General features: G+C 43.8%; 1 protein-coding gene across 4 annotated transcripts in view; it reads left to right on the forward strand.

Moving 5' to 3' along the window:
- AVEN (apoptosis and caspase activation inhibitor) overlaps positions 1–18,050 on the forward strand; it is a 189,495-nt gene that overhangs the window by 130,575 nt on the left and 40,870 nt on the right. Inside the window, exon 1 of one of the 4 annotated variants that reach the window (XM_089310022.1) lies at positions 10,809–12,015. The exons of the other annotated variants lie outside the window; for them this stretch is intronic. Coding sequence (XP_089166148.1) covers positions 11,997–12,015 — 19 coding nt within the window. The 5' untranslated portion in view covers positions 10,809–11,996. Of the gene's footprint in view, positions 1–10,808; positions 12,016–18,050 lie in introns of those variants that run through there. 4 annotated transcript variants of the gene reach the window in all.

Consider the following 18,050-nt stretch of genomic DNA (forward strand, 5'->3'; position numbering starts at 1 on the left):
ACACTCAGGTGCTCTGACATAGAATGCAAGCATTGGTCTAGGCTAAATTCCAGTTCTGAGAATAAGAATATTTTTAAAAAGATTTATTTATTTGAAAAGCAGAGTTATGGGGAGAAGAAAAAAGAGGGAGAGGGAGAGATCTTCTGTCTGTTGGTTCATTCCCCAAATGGCTACAGCAGCCAGCACTGGGCCAGGCATGTGTAACTCTATCTGGGCCTGCCGCATGAGTAGGGGCCCATGTCCTTGGGCCTTCCATTGCCTCCTCAGCAGGGTTAGCAGGCGGCTGGGTTGGAAGTGGAGAAGCTGGGGCTCGAGCTGGTGCTCGTATGGGATGCTGGTGTTGCAGGTGGTGGCTTAACTTTCTGTACCATAATGTGGTCCAAGAATAAGAATCTTACTGTAGAGAAGCCACTTTAAATAAAAATTAGGATTCAATGGAATTATGGTCATAATAAGTAGCTGAGTATTTTAATGCTTTGTAGGAAAGCATTAAAAATCACCAAGGGAAGATACAGTTTTTTCCTCAAAGAAACTGTTCATTTAATAAATACAAATTTAATAAGTACAACTTTAGGAATATAGTGATTCTTCCCATCATACCTACCCTCCCACCCCACTCTCACCCCACCTCCTCCTGCCTCTCCTATTCCCAGTCCCATTCTTTATTAAGAAAAACAACAACAACGAACCTGTTCCTTGACAGTCGAGACAAGGGATGTTCAAGTCATTGCTGCTCAAAGTGTCAATTTCACTTCTACAGATTTCCTGTTGGGTGCTCTGTTAGTTATCACAGATCAGGGAGAACATAGTATTTGTCTCTTTGGGACTAGCTTATTTAACTAAGTATGATGTTTTCCAGATTCATCCATTTTGTTGCAAATGACCAGTTTTCATTTTTCTTTTTTTTACCACTGTGTAGTATTCCATAGAGCACATATCCCATAATTTCTTTATCCAGTCTTCAGCTGATGGGCATTTAGGTTGATTCCATGTCTTAGCTATTGTGAATTGAGCTGCAATATACATGGGGGTGCAGATAACTCTTTTATTTGCTGATTTCATTTCCCATGGGTAAATTCCCAGGAGTGGAATGGCTGGGTCAGTCATACCGTAGGTCTATATTCAGATTTTTGAGGTATCTCCAAACAAAGTGATTTTACCACTTTACATTCCCATCAACAATGGATTAGGATATCTTTTCCCCCACATCCTCACCAGCATTTGTTGATTTCTGTATGTAAGATAGTCTAACTGGGGTGAGGTGAAACCTCATTACGGTTTTGATTTGCATTTTCCTAATGGCTGGTGATCCTGAACATTTTTTTATGTGTCTATTGGCCATTTGGATTTCCTCTTTTGAAAAATGTCCGTTTAAGTCCTTGGCCCATCTCTCAGCTGAGTTGTTTGTTTTGTTGTTGTTGAGTTTCTTGGGCTTTATCTTTATACATTCTGGTTATTAATCCTTTATCAGTTGCATTGTTTGCAAATAATTTTCCCATTCTGTTAGTTGCCTCTTCTCTTTCCTGAGTGTTTCTTTTGCAGTACAGAAGCTTCTCGATTTGATGTAATCTCATTTGTTGATTTTGGCTTTGATTGTGCCTCTGTGGTCTTTTCCAAGAACTCTTTGCCTGTGCCAATGTCTTGCAAGTTTTTCCCAATGTTCTCTAGTAATTTGATGGCATCAGCTCATAGATTTAGGTATTTAATAATTCATTTTGAATGGATTTTCATGTAAGGTGTAAGATAGGGGTCCTGCTTCATACTCCTGCATGTGGAAATCCAGTTTTCCTAGCACCATTTGTTGAAGAGACTGTCCTTGCTCCAGGGATTGGTTTTAACTCTTTGGTCAAATATAAATTGGTTGTAGATGTTTAGATTGATTTCTGGTGTTTCTCTACTGTTCCATTTGTCTATCCATCTGTTTCTATACCAGTACCAGGCTGTTTTGATTACAACTCCCTTGTATGTCTTGAAATCTGATATTGTTATGCCTCCAGCTTTGTTTTTGTTGTACAAGTTTGTTTTAGCTATTCAAGGTCTCCTGTGTTTCCATATGAATTTCAGCATCATTTTTTCTAGATCTGAGAAGAATGTCTTTGTATTTTGATTGGTAGCACATTGAATCTGTAAATTGCTTTGGAAGAATGGACATTTTGATGATATTGATTCTTCCAGTCCAAGAACATGGAAGGTTTTTCCTTTTTTTTTCTTTTTTTTTTTGTATCTTCTGTTTCTTTTTTAATGTTTTATAATTTTTATTGTTGAGATCTTTGACATCCTTGGTTAAATTTATTCCAGGATATTTGATTCCAGATTTGGTGTGGTAAATCTCCCTTTTTTTTTTTTTTTTTTTTAAATCAGAGGAAAGGTTTCTTCTTGTCTGTTGGCAGACTCAGCTGAGTTCCTCTCCTTGAAGGATACCAGTGCCTAGGTGCTAGCCCCAGTGAGTATATTATTCATCCGCTCGGTCACAAGGACCACACAAAGGATCCATGCAGTTCTCAGTGTAAGCTCAGATTCCCCAGCAAGGTCTCTTGCCAGGTAACCAGGAGCCCTGATGGTGTGGAGCCTCCCACAGTGACTTCCCAGTGTCTCAGTCACACTCTGAGTCCTCCCATGCAGCCTCAGTGTTTTCACAGTCCTAGCATACAAGCCTCCCACGGTCCCCAGCACCCAGCCCCTAGTCTGTTCTCTCCACCAGATTCAAGAGTCTCTGCTTGGCTTGTTGCTGGACGTGGACTCGAGCTGGCATAGCTGTGAGGTGTGTCCAAAATGGTGCCTGCTCTCTGTCAGCTTGCTACAGGATGCCTTTGCAGGATGATCAGGGAGAGAGAAAACGTGCCCCCACTTTGTTTTTTCTCCTCTAGTGTGGCGGTACACTATCCTCCTCGGGGCTCCAATCCAGATTCCCTCTAGGCTCTTCCTGCAGCTTTTTTGCCAGTGGCTTGGGCTGGTGCAGTCTGGTTTCACCTTGCTCTGCAGGGCTGGTGCAGAGGCTCTCGGCTGATGGGTCCTAAGTTGTGTGCGTCTTCACCCTCCACATACGTCCCCTGTGTTCCTTCAATTTCCGAAGAGTTTCCTCTGCTGTTTTCTCCCTAACTCTTCCCTGAGACTACACTCTTTCCACTTTTTGTAAAACTATCTTCTCCTGTACTCGAATAGCAAGCCCCCTCCATACCCTGCCATCTTAATCCAATCCAGAAAGTATAAATTTAACCACTGAAAATTGAAAAAGGAGGAAGTATAGATAATCCATCATGAAATATTTCAGTGTCTCTGTGTACTTGCCACTTTGCTAGAGATCCAGAGATGACTCAGAGGTGGCCTACACCCTGTAGAGCACAGGAGTGATAAAGCACATGCGTGTGCCCACGCACACACACAGATACAAATGAGTGATTAGAAGACCGTGGGCTGGGTCCGGTGGCAGAGGAAAGCTCAGGCTGTTATGGTGATCAAGAGAGGGATGTGGCAAAAGGAACCCTTTTTGGAAGGAGAAGGAGAAGGAAGATGCTGGCTCATGGTAAGAGGAGTGTGGGTGAGTTAGGTGAAGAAGAGTGAGAGTCTCTCCAGAGAGACGGCACAGCAAGAGCCAAGGCACACAGGGAGAGATGTCGTATTTGGGGGAGCAGCAGCACTGAGGGTGTAGTGCCAGGGCAGTGGTGGGTAGGACTCATGCTGAGAAAGTCTGCAGAGGGACCACGCAGTAGTGCTCTGTGGGGGTCTGGAGATCTTAGATTATATATATTTTTTAATTTATTTATTCGAAAGTCAGAGAGGAGAGAGAGGTCTTCCATCTGATGGTTCATTTCGCAATGGCTGGAGCTGCACCGATCCGAAGCCAGGAGCCAGGGGCTTCTTCCAGGTCTCCCACGTGGGTACAGGGGCCCAAGGACTTGGACCATCTTCTACTGCTTTCCCAGGCCACAGCAGAGAACTGGATTGGAAGAGAAGCAGCCGGGACTAGAACCGGCACCCATATGGGATGCCAGCGCTTCAGGCCAGGGCGTTAACCTGCTGCGCCACAGCACCAGCCCCGACCGTATTCGTTTGCAATAGCCATTCTAGGTTATCAAGACTGTTACGTCACTGGTGTTAATATTGATTATCTTTAGGTGGTAGGAGTTCAGGAGCCAGTGTTTTTTTTTTTTTTTTCCTTTGCATTTTTAAAAAACTTTGCTTTGAATGTTACTTTTGTAATCAGAAATGGATTGTGTCCTTTTAGGAAAAAGGTAAGGGTAATAGGGTTGTAAGTTGGATTTGGGAATGAGACTGCTATAAAAAGGAATGCTGTACAGCACTGATAAAAAAAAAAAATGGGGCCAATGAAGCAAGCCAGTCATCAAAAGACAAATTCTGTGTGATTCCCCTTACGTGAGGTATCCAGAAAAGGCAAATTCCTAGAACCAAAGTAGAATGGTGGTTTCCAGGGGCTGGGGACAGGACCTACCGTTGAACAGGAATGGAGTTATATTTTAGTAAGATGAAAAGCTCTGGAGATGGGCGACGTAACATGAATATACTTAGTGCCATTGACTCTGTGTACTTAAAAGTGTCTGAGATGGCAAATTGCACGTCTCATGTGTTTTGCACACAACAGTTTCAAAAATAGTGGAACAAATGGGCATCACACATGGAAGCTATAACGCCGTGGTGTGCAGAACCAGAGACTGCATACATCTCGCGTTGAGTCTCTGACAGGCCAGCATAGAATAAGGTGAGGGTACTCGCGCGGGCAGCTCATGTGCTTATGGGCAGGGGAGGAAAAAGGGTCAGTCTTGGTGGGGGTTGGTCCCAGGACCCCCTGGAAACCAAACTCTGCAGGTGCTCACGTCCCGTATATGCAGTGGCATAGTGGTCCTGCATAGCCTGTGCTCAGCCTCCCGTCTCTACATTACTTACAGTACCTGGAATAATGGGAATGCTCAGTGACTGGTTGTGCTTTTAGGGAATAATGACAAGAGAAGAACGCGGAACCTTTTCACCATAGATGCTGTTGTCCCCCCCAACTATTTTTGGTCTGTTTGGTTGAATCTGTGGCTGTGGAACCCACAGATACGGAGGCTGACTCTATTTCGGGGAAATGCCAGAAAGATAAGCAGCAGCTTCTGGGTAGCAAGCGCAGCGATCGGCCGGGTGAAGAGACAGCTGACGGAGGAGGGAGGTATTTGTAAGCTGTCCCTCCGACAAAGCGAATGTGACTACATCCCCAGGATGTGCTCAGTCAGCCTCCCTGTCAGCTAACGAGTGTGTGGATATCGAGGGTCGCGCATTTGGAGGATGCACCCCACACGTGGAACGTGTCTTTGCTCATTGCTTTCTTCCTTCCGTGGTCCTGTTCTGAGCCACAGTTTCCTGGGGTGTTCTTGAAGTAGGGGTAGAGCTCATTTGGGTCTTTCTGTTTTCCGAAGGGGAAATGATGGTGTGTTGGGCATAGAGGAAGAAGGATGCAGCCCCCACCCCACCCCTGTACACTCTGATGTAGCTGCTTCTGGCTTGGACCTGGACATTGTTAGTTCTAATCTCCTTGGATGGTTCTGACATTCACCCAAGTGGCATGTCCACCATGTGAGAAACACCGATTTTGTCTTTACGTTTCTACTTTATATGTGCCATCTAATATTACTGTTTTATTATAATATTATATAATATTACCATTATAAATATTATATAATATTATATTAATGTTTTTAGACATCTTTCAGGTTTAAAGTAGAGGCTTGAATTTATTCCTTTCTTGTTAAGAAAATTTATATCAGCAAGATATGAACATGGATCTTAAAAACAAACCAAAGGAGGGGTATGGGCTACTTAATTGTTTGATGAGAAGTCAACAGCATTAACTTCCCTTGAAAAGGTAGATTAATTTTCTCCGCATTGAGGAAATTCTGCTTAGTCATTCAAAACCTTATAATTTAGAAGAGAAGCTTTAATTATAAAAAGGTGCTATAATTTAAGACTATGAAAACAACATGCTTCATTAAATTTTATAAAATGCTGTTTTTCTTGGACAAATTATAGCAGTGTTCAACTTAGGTTTTGATTTAAGATTTAGAAAAGGATTGCTAGATTTATATCATCAGATTGGTTTTAAAAGTGCATTGTAGGAACTAAATGAACTTAATTTTTGTTATTTAAAAGAAACTTTAAGCACTTTTCAGAAGTTGATTAATTTTTCCCAGTTAAAATGAAGCAATTTATATTTGTTTTTCTCTTGGGATAATCTTATTATAAAATAAAGCAGATACAGAGAACTTCAGAAAGCAAATTTGTACTTAATGAAGGCAGACTTCCTTGTAATTGCCCTCTGTGTCAAGAAATAAAACTGTGTACCCCAGGAGGGCCTCTTGCCCCCATCCCAGTCACAGTTCCAACCCTCCCTGCCAGTAGCCACTGTCTTTTTTTTTTATAGAAAGCTTTTATTTAATATAAATTTCATAAGCACAACTTTTGGATTATAATGGTTCTTCCCCCCATACCTGCCCTCCTACCCCCAAACCATCCCACCTCCTACTCCTTCTCCCATCCCATTCTCCACTGAGATTCATTTTTAATGATCTTTATATACAGCAGATCAACTCTATACTAAGTAAAGATTTCAACAGTTTGCACCCACACAGACACACAAAGTACTAAGTACTGTTTGAAGACAAGTTTTACAGTTAATTCTCATAGTACAACTCATTAAGGACAGAGGTCCTGCATGGGGAGAATGTGCTCAGTGACTCCTGTTGTTGATTTAACAATTGACACTCTTATTTATGATGTCAGTGATCACCTGAGGCTCTTGCCATGGGCCACCAAGGCTATGGAAGCCTTTTGTGACCATAGACTCCATTGGTATTTGGACATGGCCATAAGCAAAGTGGATGTTCCCCCCTCCCTTCAGGGAAGAGTACATCCTTCTTTGATGACCCTTTCTTTTCACTGAGGTCTCACAGAGATGCTCCGGGTAGCATAGTTTTTGCCACAGTCTTGGCTTTCCAAGCCTGAAATGCTCTCACAGGCCTTTCAGCCAGACCAGGAAGCCTTAAGGGTTGGTTCTGAGGACCTTGATCTGCTGGTTTACTCTCCAAATTGCCACAGCCAAGAGCATCTCCGGGTCTCTTACATGGGTGGCAGGGGCCTAAGCACTTGGGTCATCTGCTGCTTTCCCACGTGTGTCAACAGGGAGCTGGATTGGAAGTTGACCAGCTGGGTCTCAAACTGGTGCCCATATGGGAGGTTGGCATTGCAGGACTGTAGCTCTACCCGCTGTGCCACAGCACCACCCCAGGGACTCCGTTTTTTTCCCCTCTGCTGACAGTGGGAGTCTAGTAAACACAAGTGTCCCATGACTCCAGTTTGGTTGTGATGATGGACTTGTTCGCTTAGCAGTGAAAGACAAGCTCTTCTCTCAAAAGGAAACGTGCTACAGCTGAGATGAGAAGAGGTCAACGTTTCACGTGGGCAGAACTTGGAGCCGGCGCCGCGGCTCAATAGGCTAATCCTCCGCCTAGCGGCGCCGGCACACCGGGTTCTAGTCCCGGTCGGGGCGCCGGATTCTGTCCCGGTTGCCCCTCTTCCAGGCCAGCCCTCTGCTGTGGCCCGGGAGTGCAGTGGAGGATGGCCCAAGTGCTTGGGCCCTGCACCCCATGGGAGACCAGGAAAAGCACCTGGCTCCTGGCTCCTGCCATCGGATCAGCGCGGTGCGCCGGCCGCAGCGCGCTGGCCGCGGCGGCCATTGGAGGGTGAACCAACGGCAAAAGGAAGACCTTTCCCTCTGTCTCTCTCTCTCACTGTCCACTCTGCCTGTCAAAAAATTAAAAAAAAAAAAAAAAAAAAAAAAAAAAAAAAAGAACTTGGGGTCCTCCGGGAGGGAGCAGGGTACAGGCTGATGGAAATCTGCGCTTGCTGGGATTTTATGTTGTGCTTTTTGCCCTTTGACCGAGAATTGTCCTCAGCATCATAGATATTTGTGCGGAATGTCATTTAGACACCATGTTTGAATAACATTTTCTCTGAATATTTCATTTAGTCAACCCATTTCATACTCTTTCCTTAGATTTCTGGTTTTTTTTTTTTACACTCTTCATATACCTAATTTTAATTTCCACTGTTCCATAATTGATAATTTTGTTTTTATTGTACATTTTTGTAGAGTACATTGTGATACTTCAGTCCATGCATATTGTGTGTAATGATGAACTTAGGATGGTTAGCCTTGCCATTTCCTTAAACATTTAAGAAAATTGCTTTTGTAGTTTAATGCATTGTAATAGCAAACTTACAAAAAAGCACAGAAGACAGACAAGTTTAAAAGTGTGTAAAATGTTTGTAAAACACCTCAGAAAATTATAGTGGATGGATGGAATTTGCTGTATGATAAAAATGCCACAAACACCATTTAGTTTCCACCAGTGAAGAATTTACTCCACTCCCCAAATCCAAATGCTGGCGATATCTCCCCAAAATTAACAGGTTTATTTTTAATTGTTATAAAGTTATGTAGCTGAAACTTGCTCACTGAGACTTGTATTAATGCTTTGTGTCTCTGCACTATATTAAATATTCACACACAAATGAAAATGGAGAAACTGCCCATACCTGATTTCTCTCTCCTATTTTTCCACTCTCAGTCATACATTTAAGTGCCTTTTGATCCCCTGGGAAAAAAATGGTAACTTCCAGGACTACCGATAACAGGAGGAGGAGAAGAAAGAAACCCCTCCCCCCTTTTTGAGAATTAAATGTTTCCTGTCCTAGTGGATTCTAAAACACATCCTCCATGTGTGTGGCGTGGTAGCTGTGTGCACGGTGGCCTGTTTGTTACACAGTGGGTCTTCAAAAACATTGACCAGCTAGGCCTCACTTGGCTCTTGCTGTGTGCCAAGAACTGCATTCTGGAAGCACAGGTGTGCTTCTGAAGTCCTGAGAGTTCTCACACCAGGTGCTGGAAGGGGCTTGCCAATCCAGGTCAGTGGACTTCTGATCCTGTCTAATGTCTTGGAATGCTCGGGGCCTGGCCTGTAATGACCAGGTTTCTTCACCTGTGCAGTAGAGGGCAGACTCTCGCAAGAGCCTTCTGTAGCCAGTTGCTTTGCAGGTGCTTTACCACAGTTCCATCTCCAGGCAGTCTGCTTTGTAAGAGCCACGCCCTCTGGGGCCAGTATGGTGGCACAGCAGGTAAAGCCACTGCCTGCAGTACCAGCGTCCCATGTGGGCACCGGTTCAAGTCCCGGCTGCTCCACTTCCTATCCAGCTCCTATGGCCTGGGAAAGCACTAGAAGATGGCCCAAGTCCTTGGGCCCCTGTACCCACATGGGAAACCCAGGAGAAGCTTCTGGCTCCTGGTTTCAGATCAGTGCAGCTCCGACCATTGCAGCCATCTGGGGAGTGAACCAGCGGATGGAAGACCCCCCCCTTCTGTCTCTCTCAAAGTTCTTGTGTCCACTGGACTGACACCTGTCTCTACGTATGTAACCGAAAAGAAGCAAAGGAACTGTACTCAAGGAAATCTCTAGCTAGTTATCAGCTCCTATTGGAAGTTTGCTGAGCTGATTCTTAATTGCCATTCCAATTTCCTGTATAATTTTCAACAAATTAGTTTTTGGTGTTTTTATACTGCCACTTAGATGAATACACAATGACTTTTAATGCTTAATAAATGCTTTTATTTCCAGAGCTCTGTATTATTAACTATTGTATTTAGCTTTCATTGGTGTCAGTTCATGGCACAGAAATTTTTATTTAAATAACCTTGCCCTGAAAGTACCTTGCATTTTCAAATGTAATTTGTCCTTGTAACCAAGAGTTACTCCTCAATTTGGTCTTGTAGCACTGAGTAAGATTTGTACCTCTTTTCCCAGACATTGCATGATTTCAGAAAGTCACTCTGACAGGGAGGTGCGCAGTGCCCTGTGCAAAGGCAGTGTCAAGATTGGATAACTTAAATGCGTCCCATCGGAAAGCAGAGGAGGCACAGTGCTGAGCACAGGGGCATAGCTGGCAGTGCCCTCGATGCTGTTTTGTGTGGAACAGACCTCGTCCCCCTGGCCCCTCCAGGTCTCCGGGGCCCGGCTCTTGTCGGCTGCCTTCCTAGTGACATCTGTTCCATGGAACAGGTGTTCATCCTGTTTGCTTGACTCCTAAGATGATGTAGGCACGGAGCTGGTTCTGATAGCGGCAGTGATGAGAGGGGGCGATGGGCTTTGTCCCCAGAGGAACAAGGCATGTGTTTTCAAGGTGCGTGAACCTCTCTGAGAGACTTATGGAGTGGATCCTGTGTACTTCAGCGCTGGGGGCCGTCCTCCCAGTCATTGTTGCTGCCCCCCAACCCAGGGCGGAGTCATGCTGGTTTGTGGGTTTGATGTTGTTTTTCTTCCAAAGAGCTCAAAGCACTTTCCTAGAGAATGTTTATGATAGAGCTCCTGAAGTATCGGTTGTTCCACCTTATATAAGGAGAAGGGGTGAGTGCAGAGTTGAAGAGATCAGTAGCTGGCAGTGGTGAAGTGTGTCTCCCTGGTTAGAGCTGCCTTTGCTGTTGGCTCGGCTTTGGTGAGCTGGGTTTATGTCCAGATCTGCTCATGGCCCCTCCAGACACGTTTCTGTGACTGCAACCTCACCACTGTGCCCCATTAACCACGTAGCCCCACATACTGCCCAATGCACCTTTGTGTGAGTTGGCTGCTTTATAAGGCGCATTCTCTCTCCTTGTCATTTTTTAGTGTTTTTTATTTTCCATCTACTTGAAAAGCAGAGCAATAGAGAAATACACAGAGAGATCTTCCATATGCTAGTTCAGTCTCCAAATGCCCACCACAGCCAGGGCTGGGTCTGGCCAAAGTCAGGAGCCAGGAACTCCATCCTGATCTCCCACAGGGGTGGCAGGAACTGAAGTACTAACGCCATCATCTGCCGCCTCCCAGACACCTTAGTAGGTGGCTGCTTTGGAAGCATGAAGTAGCTGGGACTCAAACTGGGCACTCCAATGTGGCATGCCAGCATCCCCGGTGGCAGCCTAACCTACTGTGCTGCAACGCCCTCCGTGTTCCTCTTTACTAATCCTGGAGCAGACGTTGCTGCTGGTGCTTGGTCAGGGTGGGAGGCTGTGTAGTGTTGCCTTGGCTCTGGGGTGAACACATGAATATTGGTACCACTGCCTTCAGATCTTCGTTTCTTCCCCTCATGGTTTGCCTTTATAGCCGGTGCTCTTACAGCATCAGGTACAATGCCTGGGAGACACCAGGTAGACAGTCAGTGTGTCTGCTGTGTTTCCCTTCCTACTAGTGATTTCTGAACAGACATCTTATTCGTTGGCCAGCAATGCTCACAGCCACTTCACAGCTTCCCACCTCGTCTGTCTTTTTTAACACCTCCTCTAACTCCTCATTGACAGATCTGAGAGAATCGATAGAAATGTGTGCCCTACACAGATGCCAAGGGGACCCTATCAGCAAATCAATCTCGACCAGTGCTGCTTTGCTTACTAAACAGATGTTTTTTAATGCGTGAAAATGCCCTAGATAATTGCAAAGTTGTGCTTATAGTTTTATATACCTGATCATAATAATTTTAGTCATTTTAGACATGTCAAAAACGCAACACGGAGGTGGTTTTAACTGGTGACTTGATGGGGTTAGAGATGTAGCCGATATCTTTGCATCCAACTAACATTCTTTTATCTCTAAAGCTGCTTGCTAACTGCTTGGAACAGTGTGCTCACAATGCCTGCAGATCATAGCCTCACCCTTGTGTTACAACAGTTTTGTTCCTTACATTATTGTTAACTGGAATGAAAGAGTCCTGCTTTCTTGTTCGAACCTTGAACCAGTAACATGAGTGTTTATCCAATTGCGAATGGGCAAATGGTTTGCTCACGAGAGCTCTTGTGTGTGTGTGTGTGTGTGTGTGTGTGTGTATTCTCTCTGCATGTGTTACTTTTGTCTTTTATTGAAATTGCTAATGTGTTATCTAGTCTTTTTTTCTTTTTCATCTTTCTAGGAAAGTAGGCACAAATGTCATCTTTGTTCCGAGGTATGGAAGTAAAGGTGCTTTTGCTGTTTATGTCCTTGAGAAACCTGGCATTCTGCAAGATCACACACTAAGAAATGGGGCTTAAGGGAGAAATAGGGCAGGAGCCAGCCGCTCAGAGCTTGGATGGCTTAGCAGCCAGAGCACTAACCAGCACACACACACAAAGCCCATGTGACTGAAAACTAGTACTTGGGAGACAGTTTGAGGGGCTCCCAGAGAGGCACCTCAGAGTGAGGACAGCTGCTGCAGGAGATCTGAGGAGTGCACAGAACTCTGCAGGTGATCTTCTCTCAGGCAGCTTCAGCATTCATAACACCCTGTGAGCGAAAGTGGTTGTTTCAGACCCAGTTTTGTCTCCTTGGACCCACAGCCTGCCCCTGTCATTGCTGGTGGATCTTTCCTGCTGCAGTACCTTCTGCATAGACCGAGCCCTAGCCTTCCTAGGTCTGTCCATTAGATGATTATTTCTCTTTTTGAAACATTGATTTGTACACAGCATCAGAAATATAAAACAACCCAAAAGCCCATTGACGGATAAATGGGTAAACAGGATGTGGTGTACACAATGGAACATTACCCAGTCTTAAGAAGGAAGGAAGCTCCGACACTTGTTATAGCAATTGAGCCTTGAGGGTATTAGGCTCAGTAAAATCAAGAAATCGCAGAATGGCAAATCCTGTATGATTCCACTTGTAGGAATTACCTAGGAGCCATATTTGTAGAGCTGGAAACTAAAATGATGGCTGTCAGGGGCTGGGTTGGGGGAGTAGGAGAGCTGTTGTTGAGTGGTTAGAGTTTCATTTGGAAATAGGAAAAAGGTCTCTGAAAAACTGATTTGTAAAATCTACATTGTAAGTGAAGACCAGTCGTTTATCTGGTGTGTTGTAGGTATTTCCCCTATAATGCTACCCTGTGTTGTTTGACTTGTGTAGTTTTTGGCCATGCAGATGCATTGTGTTTTTCTACAGTTACGTTGGTTTAGTTTTGTGTTGGTGGTGAATCCCAATGAGGTGCACCCAGGTGTTTTCCTAGCTCTTACAGTTTTGTTTCTCATGTCTGCATCTTTGATCTACAGAGTTTATTTTGGTATTGAGAATTTTGTGGTTTATACCAGCACAGCAGGGGTACTTTTGCTTTGTTGCTTTCAAGGATCATTAGTTCTTTGCTTGGAACAACCTGAGCTCCCTGTTTGACTCTCACATACTGCTGAATTGTAACTTGCCTGCAGTTGTCAGAAAGGCGAGATGAGGGGGATGAAAGGCAGACAGCAGTACAGAATCCCCGCTTCCAAGGCAACCACATGGTACACTGTGAGACTTTGTAACAGGCTGGCTTAAAGGAAGGTTGTGTTTCCTTCCTTCCTGATGAGCTGATTTAGTGAATTTATTTTTTAAAACATTTGAAAAATGCTAAGCAGAGAATTGGGAATATCTCTGAAAAAAAGTATCATTTAAACAGCATAGTTCAGTTTGGAAGCAGAAGAACTGACCTTGGTATCCCGTGCTTTCCTGTGAGATGCTCCCTGCTGTTGGGAGCGCCTGCATGATGGCTGGCCTCGGTTGGCTGCCCCTCAGCCGTAGCAGTGTCTGCCGGGGAGGAGAAAGAGAAGTCTTCATCTCTAACAACTGAAGTCTCAGCTGCAACGGGGGTCTCATTTAAATTGGTACCTACTGGGTGTCATCAAAGAACTGGACTTGGAGGAGCCTGGTACGCCCTGGTGATATTTGGATATCAATGTCATGCTAGATCAGAGGTTGTATAGATGCCAATATGGGACAGCATTCTGGGGCCATAATTATTTTTTTTTTCATTCACTGTTGGCTAGAACAAGCTGTGGACTATCGAGTGGAAGAACACGGTCTTAATCCCTGCTGTGCCACTAACTGATATTGGGAAGTCATTTAATGAATTTGGTTCTTCCTCCTAATAGGTGAATGCATTTTTTAAAAAATTATGGTAGCCATAATATCAGATTTACCATTTTAATCATGTGGAAGTGAACAGTTTAATAGTATGAAGAATATCCAGGGAGGATTCCAAGATGGCTGAATGGGGAAACGAGGTGTGCTGATTTTGACCAGGGGAAGGTGACAGAAGAAAAGCAGAGGAAGTGCATTCCCAGGGGAGAGTTGGAGAGACGTTTGCAGTGGAACTTCTACAGAAAGAAGAGACACCGTGGAGCAGCACGGATAGTACAGACGTGCAGCGGCCCCTGACTCCTGCAGCTGGGAGCTGGAGCAGACAGCATCTTCTGCGAATGGGTGAGGCAGACTGTGGCAGCCCGTGTCCCTGGTGAGACTGCCTGAGGGAGAACCGTGCAGACCACACGGACTTGGAGTCCAGCCTGGAGGGCCAGCCCAGGGCAGATGCCCACCTAACCCGGGGAAAGAAGAGCACATTGCTTTCTCCCCATCCCCTGAGAAGGGCACCAGCGACCAGCAGGAAGAAGGCACCATCTTAATGCAAGCAGCAGCTGCAGCAGCTCATGCATATGTGCAACTAGGGGATTTCATCATGGGGATAACTCAGTGTTCCCCACGGACTTTGATCCTCATCTGGAGGGTTGGCAGGGGGCTGGGCACCCACTTCGGACTGTGAGGCACTCCCATCCCCCCACTCTGTCACAGGCTCCAGGGCTCACACTGCCAAGGCAGAGCACCCACAGGCAGTTGGCTGCAATGCCTCTGCTCTCCCCATGAACAGGGCAGGCTCACAGGGCTGAGAGTCAATCCCGTGCACACTGTGACTGGGAGCCTTGCATGCTATGTTGTGGGAATTCTGTGACGCACAGAGCATTGGCGTATAGCTGGGTCTCTGGGCATTGACTGTGTCTCGGTTCATAGGCTCAAAATTCCCTGATTTCCTGGGGTGGGTCATTGCAGAGGGTTCGTGCTCACACTGGCGACCACACAGATCCTATGTGTGATTCATGTACCTGTGTGGGTGGGGGTTGTAGTCACCGTGGAAGAGAGGAGGTGAGGCTGTCATTACACCAGCAGACATCATCACACTCTCCCCACTGCTGACAGCAGAGGCGATCTACCATGCCTAACTGGGGTGTCCCCCTGGACTCCTGCCCCACCCTTGAGCAATGACGCGAGGCTCCCTGGCCTCACCCCACACACACCTCTGGGTATCCACTGAAGGAGCATCAGCTCCCACAAAGCCACAGAAGCATAGTCCAAAGGTCACTGCCATCAGAGGAGAAAACCAAGTGTTTCCACAAATGCCTAAAAATAAATGCAGAAATACAAGAAACAGGAACAAGGTAGACAATATGACTCCCAAAAGGAACACAACAATACTTCACTCTTAGAATATGAAGAGATTGATAAAATGCCTGAAAATGATTTCAAAAGAATAACAGAAAAACAAATTCATGACATAAAGAAACCTATTCACAATATGGTTGAAAATATTTTGCCAAGAGATAGAGATATTGAAGAGAAATCAAACTGAAATATTAGAAATGAAGAATTCAATATGTTAAGTAGAAAGTACAGTGGAAAGCCTTAACAATAGAGTGGGGGAGGCAAAAAAAAAGAATATCTGAACTAGAAGACAAATCCTTGAAGATATCTGAGTATGATGAAAAAATAGAAAAACTGAAAACAGTGCTCAAGATTTATTGGGTATTATCAAATGACCAAACACATGTGTTACAGGAGTTCCTGAAGATGTGGAAAGAAAAATGGGTCAGAAGGCCTTCTCAGTGAAATAAAAGCAGAAAACTTCCTTGATTTGGAGAAAGGGAAATCCAAGTACAGGAAGCACATAGAACACAAAATAGACTGGATCAGGAAAGTATCTTCAATACAACACATTATAATCAGACTTTCAACAGTAAAACATAAAGATTCTAAAATGTGCATTAGAGAAATGCCAGATTACCTTCAGATGTTCCCCAATTAGTCTCACAGCTGATTTCTCATCAGAAGCCTACAGGCTAACAGAGAATGGAGAGACATAGTCCAAGTCCTAAAAGAAAGAAACTGTCAACCCAGAATACTGTACCCAGTAAAACGCTCAATTATAAATGAAGGTGAAATAAAGACCTACCAAAATGAACTGAAATTAGATTTGTCACCACTTGTCCAGCCTTACAAATGATTAAGTATGTGCTATACACAGAAACAGAATGACAGTCATTATGAAAGAATGTGAAGGCAGAAAATCTCCTAGTAAAAGTATAAAGGAAATCCAAAGGAAATAATAGGAATGTTTATGGAAGAATAGCTGTCATCCAAAAATCAAAGAACAATAAATGCTGGCAAGGATATGGGGAAACAGGTGCCTTAGTCCATTGTTGGTGGGAATGTAAACTAGTATAACCATTGTGGAAGACAGTATGGAGATTCCTCAGATATCTGAAATTTAATCTACCATATGACTCACCCATCCCATTCCTGGGAGTTTATCCAAAGGAAATGAAATCAGTATATGAAAGAGTTTATTCCATGTTCATTGCAGCTCAATTCACAATAGCTAAGATATGGAATCAACCCAGGTGTCTATCAAATGATGACTGGCAAAGATAATGTGATGTATATACACACTATGGAACACTACTCAGCCATAAAAAAAAACCTAAATTCTTTTTTTCAACAAAATGGATGCAACTGGAAACCATGATGATTAGTGAAATAAGGCAGCCTAAAAAAGACAAATATGTTTTCTCTGATATGTGGCAATATAGAATAACAAAAATGTATAAGAATGATATGGTAATTTTGGGATATGATTGTCATTTTAGCTTTCATTTGTGCTCCTGTGGAACTGTGGTCTTCCTGCTTTTTTACTTGTTGAATATTATGATTAGTGGTGTGTTAAGCCTGTGAATATAGAGTTGATTAAAATTATGTTTCTGCAAAAACTACATGGGTAAAAAATGTTTAAAATTCTCATTGTTTGCTGCCATTTCCAGAATTTTTTTTTTCATTTTTCTAAACTGAAATTCTGTACCCATGGAGTTTTAAGTACCTATTCTTTAGCACCCTAGCTGTTGGTGACCACCATTCTACTTTATGTTTCTATGAATCTGAGTCCTATAGTTGACTATATAAAAATAATCATACAATACTTACCGTAAGTTTTTTTCATTGCAGAGAGAGACAGATCTTTCATCTTCCAAATAGTTGTAGCAGCCTGGTCTGGACCAGGACTTCTGTCTGGGTCTCCTGCATGGATGGCGGGGAGCCAAGCACTTGAGCCATCACCTGCTGCCGCTCGGGTGTATTAGCAGGAATCAGAAGCAGAGCTGTGACACGAACACGGGAACTCGGGCATTGGATGTGGACATCCCAGTCTCTGAACTGCCTTGCCAGATATCTACTCACTATTTACCTTGTGACTGGTTTATTTCTCGTAGAATAATGTCTTCAGACTTAAAACAGTTTAGAAGTAGGATAACCACATGATTTGGCAATTTCACATCCTGGTATGTAATCAAAGAATTGAAAACAAGGATTTGAACTGACACTTGTCTGCCTAACTCCATAGCAGGCAGCATTGTTCACATTAGTCAAAAGCTCAGAGCATCCCCAAGATCCACGAATGGATAAATGGATAAACAGCCTGCAGTGTATACTAGGACACTTTAAGAATTTATGAAAAATGGCATGAAAAGTTTAATTTTGGTACAAAAAGTATTTGAAATTTATGCATATGCAGTATCTTCAAAAAGTTCATGGAAAATATATGTCATGAAAAAAACTGACATGGATTTCAAAATTTTTTGTACCAAAATAAATTTCTTTTAATTCCATATTTCTGTGAACTTTTTATAGTACTTGGGTTTATGGAATGACATTTTGTCTTTAAAAGGGATGAGTCTAATTCTTTTTTATCTGTATGCCAGATAATCTCCAAGGCTTATCAAATATCTCTAATGTTCTTTTTTTTCCCCAAAGAAACCTTTTATGTAATGAGAACAAATTTCATAAGTACAGCTTTAGGAATACAGTGATTCTTCCCACCATACCTGCCCTCCCACTCCCACTCCCATCCCCTCCTCCCTCTCCCATTCCCAGTCCTAG

The sequence above is a fragment of the Oryctolagus cuniculus genome, chromosome 12 (genome assembly GCF_051225735.1).
Source record: "Oryctolagus cuniculus isolate XC-2025 breed Fujian yellow rabbit chromosome 12, ASM5122573v1, whole genome shotgun sequence".
Classification (NCBI taxonomy): domain Eukaryota; kingdom Metazoa; phylum Chordata; class Mammalia; order Lagomorpha; family Leporidae; genus Oryctolagus; species Oryctolagus cuniculus.